The sequence below is a fragment of the Galeopterus variegatus genome, unplaced genomic scaffold, assembly GCF_000696425.1.
Source record: "Galeopterus variegatus unplaced genomic scaffold, G_variegatus-3.0.2 Scaffold493, whole genome shotgun sequence".
In the NCBI taxonomy this organism is placed as follows: Eukaryota; Metazoa; Chordata; class Mammalia; order Dermoptera; family Cynocephalidae; genus Galeopterus; species Galeopterus variegatus.
Window position 1 is genome coordinate 567,066 of NW_007726604.1, and position 8,859 is coordinate 575,924.

Consider the following 8,859-nt stretch of genomic DNA (forward strand, 5'->3'; position numbering starts at 1 on the left):
CAGTCTTGTCCAGAATATGGTAAAATGGATCAATTATACCCCTGACCATACTTCTACAGTGTTTGGAACACTATGCTCACAGACTGCCTGCCTTATCTTGAAGTATACAGGTTGGAGGTCAGGACCTGTGTTTCAAATCTCTTTTTAAAAACATTGCTGTCCTAACCAAAGATGACACCAACTCGAGCAGTTAGCAGGGTGGGGCTGAAATGCCACAGAGTTAAGAGGACAAGGCATTAGGAAAGTCATGATGCTCAGAGTCCTCCTGAGAACTTTCCTGTGGCCCTCCCAAACATGTGGCGGCTGGTAACATTCGGCCATGGTCCTGAATCTCACTGTGCCCTTGGTCTTAGTGAAACGCAAATTGTGACAATCTTGATATATTTATGCTTAGGGATATCTTTTACTCCAGGTAAAGTGTAATGTTTCTGAAATAAAGTCTGATCATTTAAAAAGAACTGCTCGATTCACCATATGTCTGGAAGCAATACGCTATTGATTTCCAATGCCTGTCATGCTAGAATCCTCTTCACATCCCAGTGTGCCTCCCGTGGATGAGTGGCACGGCAGAGGTGCAGGCACGGGAGCCAACAAGATGATGCTAAGAAAGATTGTTAGGAATCATTAATTTTAATATACTCCACTTTATACTTCTTTATTTCATGTCTGCCAAAAATCTTTCCTAAAATTAGTACTGATGATAGTTAACTACATATTACCACAAGAAAAGGACTTTATAAGAAACTAGGATGTATACAGGTAGTAATAAAAATCTGCCTGACTAAACTATACATATTTTAATATTCTAAGGTAGCGATTCTTAACTGGATTTTAGGTATCTCTTTGAGAATGAGATGAAATTTCTGAACCCCATCTTCAGAAAAAAAGGACATATATACCCAACATATACAAAGGCACTTCAAAAAGTTCATGGAAAAATAGAATTAAAAGATAATATAATTTTTCCATGAACCTTTTGAAGTACCCTCATATATGTATTATATACATATATATATTATATTCACACACAAATACATGTTTTTCATATATGTCTACACACACGCACAGAATTAGTGAGAAACATCTAAGTTGTCTAGATTTAAATATTGGTTTGACAATTTACTATGTGACTTCAGGCAATTTCTTTACTTCTTTATGCCTTAGTTTCCTCACCTATGGAATGGGGAGATTAATAGTCCTTATCTCATTGGTTAGTTTTGAGAATTAACTGAGTTAATGTGAATGAAGGCCTTGGAGCATACAGTACTCCAAAAATCTGAACTCTGATCATGATGATGATCATTTGCAGATATTCACAGGCCCTCTGAGGCTCATCCATGGACCTCCAAGTCTTCAGAACCTCCAGATACAGAGACACTGTCTACTCAATGTTAAGACAGGCATCAGAGGTGCTGCCCAAACCCATGCAAAATTATTCTAAAATAAGTCTGGGCTGAAAGCTTAAAAATATAGGTATTCTGTCAATTCATTTACTTAGAATTTTGTTACAACTTTCTGATTTGCTCCAGTTAAAGTCTGGATTATCTGGCCTGCCTGAACATCAGCTGAGAACAAGGGAACAAAAGAAAGTATATTCTCTATATACAGTTATGTGCAATGGCTCTTCTCTCACAGGTCTATCATTTTACTGTTCCAATATTTGTCTTCAAAAATAATTTTAATACAATCGATTTTAGTTTAAGGTTTATCAAAGCATGTCTACTATTTATTATTACCACTTCTGATCCTATAAACAATATTCTAGGTAAAATATGACAAGTATTAGTTATCTCCTATAAAAATTAAGAAAATAAGCTCAGAGAGAACAAGTAATTTACTCCAAATTGTAAATGACGCAATTATGGTGGGCTCCCAGATCATCTGACCCCCATGCTTTTTCTATTCTTGTTTTTTCAATCAGGATGGAAGATAAGCTCTACCTGCAGACAAACCAGAGCAACACTTTACGAAAATTAAGCTGTTGGCATTATAATCCTTTACACAACTAGAGAATTCACTTTCCTAAAATAAAACAATGCCTTCTTTTGAGTGTAATTTTACATATTAAAAAATGAAGATTTCTTCAAAAATCATGCAGCATTTACAGTATTCAGCCTTACTTACCTCATTATTACAAGAATAGATGAAATTCCTGCTTTCTGGAGTATCTGGACGACATACTCTTGTAAAAATTTCTTTCTGTTCATTCTGTACACAGAGATCCAAGCTTCTGGCAGGTGGTGGTTTAATGAAAGGAAGCAAGCAGTTAGGGTCAGGGAAAGACATTTCAGCAGTATGAACTTTGGAAGTTTCATTAGTTTCCAATAGAGGGTCTGCAGAACATCTTCCCATAGTGAGGGACTCCTCCATTTCACAGAGTTCAAAACATTCTAACATGCTATTTATAGACACATATTTTGTGGGGTTGCTGTGTTCTACCACTTTTCGGGATGATTGTATGACACTGTTCTGTGTGCTGTAAAACAGAGCTACCCACATATGAAGTAAAAGCTTCACTTCTTCCACATTATCAGGCAAATCAGTGTTCCAGGGCCTGAGATTTTAAAGAAAGAAAACATAAAATCACTGAAAATGGTTATTTTAGTTGATTATTTTATCATAAGCAAGTGCTTCCATTATCTAGTTTTTGTGTTCATTTTTATTTAAAAAATCTCACAGATATGAAACAATGAATAATTAAATATGAAGGTGGTTAAACAAATTATTATGAGTCTAACACACTCATTTTATGGAGAAGGGAATTGAGAATCAGAACATTTAAATGATGTCCTTCAAATCAGAAAACCTGTATGGCAGAACCATGATTTGAATATATCTTGCCTTTTGTACGACACAAACTGTCTGGATACATTCATACCTATTATGTGATAATGAGTTCAGCACTACCTAATCCTCATTGCCTTGTTTTTACTAAGTCTGGCTGACCCACTTCTTTTCCATTTTTGTGTGTCTCTTCTAATAGTTGGGAGAGTCTGAAGATTAAAGTCTCTTTCTGGGCAACTCAGCAGAACTACACTATTTTCAGATTGCAGTTCTGGAAAATGTTCTGAAACCATAAAAGGATATATAAAGATTTCTGGCCACTTGACATAGCATACAGCTGGAGTGGGATGACTTAGGAGGGCTATGGAGTTAGGATACAGTTAAACAGGATTAAGGCCAAGGAAATGACCCTCAAGAGTATATGTGAACTTAAGTGTTTATGAACATGTGCAAGGAAAAGAATTGTGAGAGCTGTAAAGTCCATTCAGACACATGTGAAATAGTGAGCTAACATGTAACTGAATATCATTTCATACAGCTAATGCTTCTTGCTAAGAGTGATATTACCATTTGTTACTATGGGCCAATCACCACGTAAAACTCTAATATATGTAACAACCTCAGGATGTACCTATTACTAAACCTGTACTTAAAAGTGCTGCACACAGACTGTTGTCCTCCATTAACATCACCTGGAAATTTGTCAGAAATGTGAACTGTGAGGCCTTATGCCAAACAGACTGCATCAGAATCTGTGGTTCATTTGAGATCTTTGGTGAGCAGCACTCACAATAATGACTCAGAAGCATGTAACTTGGTAACTTGCATAGGGTCACAGGAAGTAATAAACAGAAAGAGCCTACATTCAAACCTAGATTAATCTAAACTCCAAAGCCTGTGCTGTTAATCACTCTATTATTGCCCTGATCCCTTCTTAAGGAAGATTTATAGAACCCCATGTAAAACTCAATCCTATCAATCTGACCAACATAACAAGCTAGAAGTACTGTTTTAAATGTTTCTTCTGGAATTCAGTCTGTAAAGCATTATTTCTAAATGGCACACTATTTTACATTAAGATCTCATCTAAAAATTATACTTCAAAGACTGCAAGGGCTTACAAAGGAGCACTACAAAATGGAAAGCCATTCATAAGGCTAAAGTTATTTCTAAAAGTTCTCCATGTGATCAAGTGGCAAAATCAGCCTTTTGTTCTTAACTGTCAGTAAACATGTTTGCTTGATAATATTACCAAATTACTGGTTTTACACAAAAAACTTCTCCTTCCCCCAAATTTGGCACAAGTTTCCCATCTCACTACATTGATCTCAACAGAAAAGTAACATCCATTTTCATCAAGTTTCACTCATACTTACCCATGTAATGCTCTTATTACAGTTTTCTCCAGTGGGTTGTTGGTATATTTGCTATCTAAGCCGAATGCATATTCTGTTTCACATTTGAAAGTGACTTTAAAGGAGCCATCACAGCTAAACACCCTATGAGAGCAATAAAAATTTTTCAGGCTGGAAGACATTAATCGACTCTTGCGCTTTATCAGTGACTGATCCTCAGAAAGCTTTTGTAGTGGGGAGGTGTTCTGCTGATGCCGAAATGGCATGACTTTTCCCACTGGGGTTCCTGCTTCAGGGCCTTTTGTCCCGTTCTTGGCAAAGGCAGGGCCTGATATCCCTCTCTGCTGTAGATGTTTCTTCGAATGCTCTGCAAGTAGCAGGGCATATGAATGTTCCACAGCAACAAAAGAGCTTTGGCTTGCATCTGAAGATTCTAGTGTTTCCTCAGTAAGTGCTGACTGGGCTTTAGCGGTGGCCTGACTACAGGGAACCAAGCTCTCTTCATCTTGGCTAACAGTTAAGTCTGACCCTAAATTACTCCCATCAGTGGATGGCATAGGCGATAATCCACCTTTTTGACTTTTAACTCCCCTATGATATTCATGGTCAGATGTGCCTCGCAAAGAACTTTCTTTAGAGAGCAGAACATTGTTTGGTGGCAATTCAGAGGAACACGGAAGGTTTCTAGGCTCAGATGATGGTGTGGAAGAGGTAGCAGAGCTTAATGCCAGATCAGCTAACATATTTAGGGCCTGGGAGTCATAGTTAACAATGGAGTTTTCAGGAAGATCTTTTTGAGCCACTGCAGTATTTTCTGGTTGAGCTGTATTCATGCTAATGCCATCTTCTTGACCATCTGATGAAATTTCTGATTGAAGCGGTAAAGCAGTTTCTCCTTTGGCTTCAGTATAAAAGAAAAAAAAAGAGATATAATGTTTGCTTTTCATAGAATTAATTCTCTGCCATATTACTATGCCTTAGTGAAAATTAACAGTTAAGTCAACATATTCAAGAAAAACCTCTCGATATATTACATAGATTGTGTACTAAAATTTTACTTACAGACTGAGGTCTCTTCCAATTCTCACATTTATTATAATGTATTGATTGACCAGAGGAACAAGTCTTAAGGAATACGTACATTAATTTAAAAGAAATCACCCTTCAAAATGCATTTGTTGAACTACACACACCAGACATACTGCTCAGCTCAAGAAACATACAAAGAGAAAATAACAAAAACAAAAATAAAGAAAATGAGAGTCCTGCCCTTGGGGAGCTCACAATCTAGCAAGGATGTAAGAGTGTGGAAGTCTGAAGTGTGTATTAGAGTCTGCTAACATACTTTTTTACAAACCATTTGCCTTGGGCCGGCCCGTGGCTCACTTGGGAGAGTGTGGTGCTGATAACACCAAGGCCCCGGGTTCGGATCCCATATAGGGATGGCCGGTTAGCTCACTGGGTGAGCGTGGTGCTGACAACACCAAGTCAAGGGTTAAGATCCCCTTACCGGTCATCTTTAAAAAAAAAAAAAAACCATTTGCCTTAGGAAGTGACTTATTAGAGAAACTACCTAAGTTCATATTAGAGAGGATTTGAACTATATTGATCTTTAATTACAAGATGTAAAAATATGAATAAAAATTAGAAAAGTCATAGTATTCAAAATCACCAGTTTCATCATCTTTTAAAACTTTATTTTCAGCACTGAAAACATTATGCCTTTACACTATCTGCAAAAGAGCAAATCTACGGATAATTTTCCTTTTTGGTAGAAAATCAAAGCTATCCATTTGCCTTTAATCAGAAAATTTATATTGAGGAATTCTCAGAACATCAATTAATCCTTTCAAATGCTGTTATTATGAAGGATAAAGTTCACAACCATACTAGGCAATGATTCCCTGTTTTAGGTAGATGAATATACAGAATAGCAAACTGTGCTCCTTTTTTATACAGGCTGAGTATCCTTTACCCGAAATGCTTAGAACCAGAAGTGTTTCGGATTTCAGGCTTTTTTTGATTGGAGTATTTTGATTGGAGTATTTACATTATACTTACCGGTTGAGAATCCCTAATCCAAAAATTTGAAATCTGAAATGTTGTAATTAAGCACTTCCTTTGAGTGTCATATTGCAGCTCAGAAAGTTTCGGATTCTGGAGCATTTCAGATTTTGGATCAGGGATGCTCAACCTGTAATTAATAGTAGGAGGTGAGAAACGAACAACCTGCCTGCAAAGGCCAATCAATGACTAATAAATTTAAAGAGAAGAAAACTCTGGTCTATGATGCCATTGATTAGAATGAGAAGGGTGTGTGTGTACTGGAGGAGGGTAGGAGGGCAGAAATTAATCAACTGCAGCCCAGTTTTTATTTAAAATAGCAAAACCCCGGGGGATTAGGTGGAAGAAAGGGATGTAAAATCCTCACAGGTGTACTGGAAATATGAGATTTATTTTATGATCTTTTGTACTTATTGACACTAATTTCGTTCTATCATTGTTAATATTATGGTTTCCATATACTTATATTTATCTATCCCTCACACAGAATATCACTTATAAGTAAGGCCTAATATAATATGAAAAATACTGTATTGAAGTCAAGAAAAATGATACAGTTCAATAAATGTGTAGTCTCATGTAAATCACTTACTTACTGATTTTTTACAGGCTCTCAATTAAAAACACAACACCAATCATCTAACTTTATTTAAAACAGAGATAAAACAATGCCAAACAAATTACATAGAAAATATAAAGAGTTCAGTGAAAGTGAATTAAAAACTGTATCGAAAACTTCAAAACAGCAGAAAATCATTAGTTTCAATAACAAAATAATTGCGTGACTTCAAAATTCTCACCTGATTCTGAGAATCAAAACCAAAATAATTTGTCAGTAATTTTCAAACTGAGGCCAACCTGGCTGTGTTCCATCTAACATAATTGAAATATCAAATTTTAAGAAAAGAAATACAACAGATGAGTATAAATAGGTGATTAAGAAATGGAAGAATTTAATTTAAGAGATCATTTAAAAGGCAGTCATCTTAAAATTTTAACCTGGAACATGGCTGCACAATGCATATACACATTTGCAATACAAATCAGACTGTTTTTTTTTTTTTTCCTTTTTGTCTTTTTTTTTTTTTTGTGTCCGGCAACGGACCGCAACCGGCAACGGGATCGCAACCCTCGTGCTGCGCCCGCCCCTCGCTCAGCCAGTGAGCAGGAACCGGTCTGTATGTGGGATCCGAACCCTCGGCGGGAGCGCCGTTGCACTCCCAAGCGGCACACTGTAGCAGTGCGCCACCGGGCCGGCCCGAAATCAGACTGTTTTTGAACACACATTTTCAAAACAATTTTCTGGGCTCACTTTTCTACCAATATCCAATTGTATACCTCCTCCCATTAATCATTTGTCAATAAATAAGAGAGCCAGTTCAGTACAAAGAATTCGAATGATACTGCTGAGAATACATTATCTATAAAACTATTCTTATAATGTTCACAAAGTAATTGTAAACATAGGACAGACCAAGACACATCAAATGATTAGAAAACGATGTGAATGAAATTCTACAATGTTCTCAAAAACTCAAAATGAAAGGATTAGCAAGGGTCACAGTGTGAAGAAAAGCCTCCTTGTGGAGGCAGAACTTAGCTGTACAGAATCTGGGCTGGCAGAGGGGAATTGCATCAACTGACCAAAAGGGAGGAAACACATATTAGGAAACAGCAGGAGCTAAATTCATGCCAACATGTAGGGTAAGACCACATCATGAATTCCCTTGAGAGACCAACAGAAGAGTTCAGTTTTGGTATGGAAGCCAAAATTGCATTATGATGGGTTTAGAATGACATGGTAAGCTTTTTAAAAAAAATCTTCAGTCATAAAACAATATTAAAGACACTCAAGAAAAAACCAAACTCACCCATAATTCCACCACCCCAACAATAGTTTCTTTCTCTGAATTCCCACTATCTACGAGATATTTAAAAATCTAGTAATAGATGAGGGAGAAAGTAGAATTTGGAAAATCAGACAGAAAACTGATAGAAATATAAAGATCTACATGGAAATGAAGTCTCTTTGTTAGACAAAGTAAAATGAACACCACAATGGGACTCAATACCAAAGGTAAAGTGTAGTTTACAGACTTTGCAATTTGGAAGAATCACACTGTATGCAGAAAGATTAAGAGAAGTAGACCTGGGAGTAGAGGTGGTGTGTGTTCAGGTGCATAAAGGTGAAGTCTGAGGTGACAGAAGAATTTTCTAGTAAAGAGATTACATCTAGCAGCTGGAAATACAGAACTAGAGCAGTCAGTTGTTTGTCCATGTAAACTAAACTTTAATTATTTGCTTAAGCAAAGTCAGAAAAGTAAAACTACTTTAAAAATCAATTTAACACCTTTTAAAACCAAATACAGGATTATGGAATACTGAGTTTTGAACAACCTGTTTAAAATTCCCTTTAGACAAACTTATGAGCTTCTACTTTATATAACTGATTATACTTCAGAAAAAATACTGCAAGATACTACTTGCTTAGGGCCGGCCCGTGGCTCACTCGGGAGAGTGTGGTGCTGATAACACCAAGGCCCCGGGTTCGGATCCCATATAGGGATGGCCGGTTCGCTCACTGGGGACAACACCAAGTCAAGGGTTAAGATCCCCTTACCGGTCATCTTTAAAAAAAAAAAAAAAAAAAAAAAAA

At 36.7% G+C, this 8,859-nt stretch overlaps 1 protein-coding gene across 1 annotated transcript in view; it reads right to left on the reverse strand.

Annotated features, from left to right (window-relative positions):
• FAM208B (family with sequence similarity 208, member B) overlaps positions 1-8,859 on the reverse strand; it is a 67,487-nt gene that overhangs the window by 13,053 nt on the left and 45,575 nt on the right. The window contains exons 11-12 of the mRNA XM_008569420.1: positions 4,161-5,040; positions 2,125-2,554 (exon numbers count right to left, since the gene is read on the reverse strand). Of these exons, the coding sequence (XP_008567642.1) occupies positions 2,125-2,554; positions 4,161-5,040 (1,310 nt within the window). The remainder of the gene's footprint in view (positions 1-2,124; positions 2,555-4,160; positions 5,041-8,859) is intronic.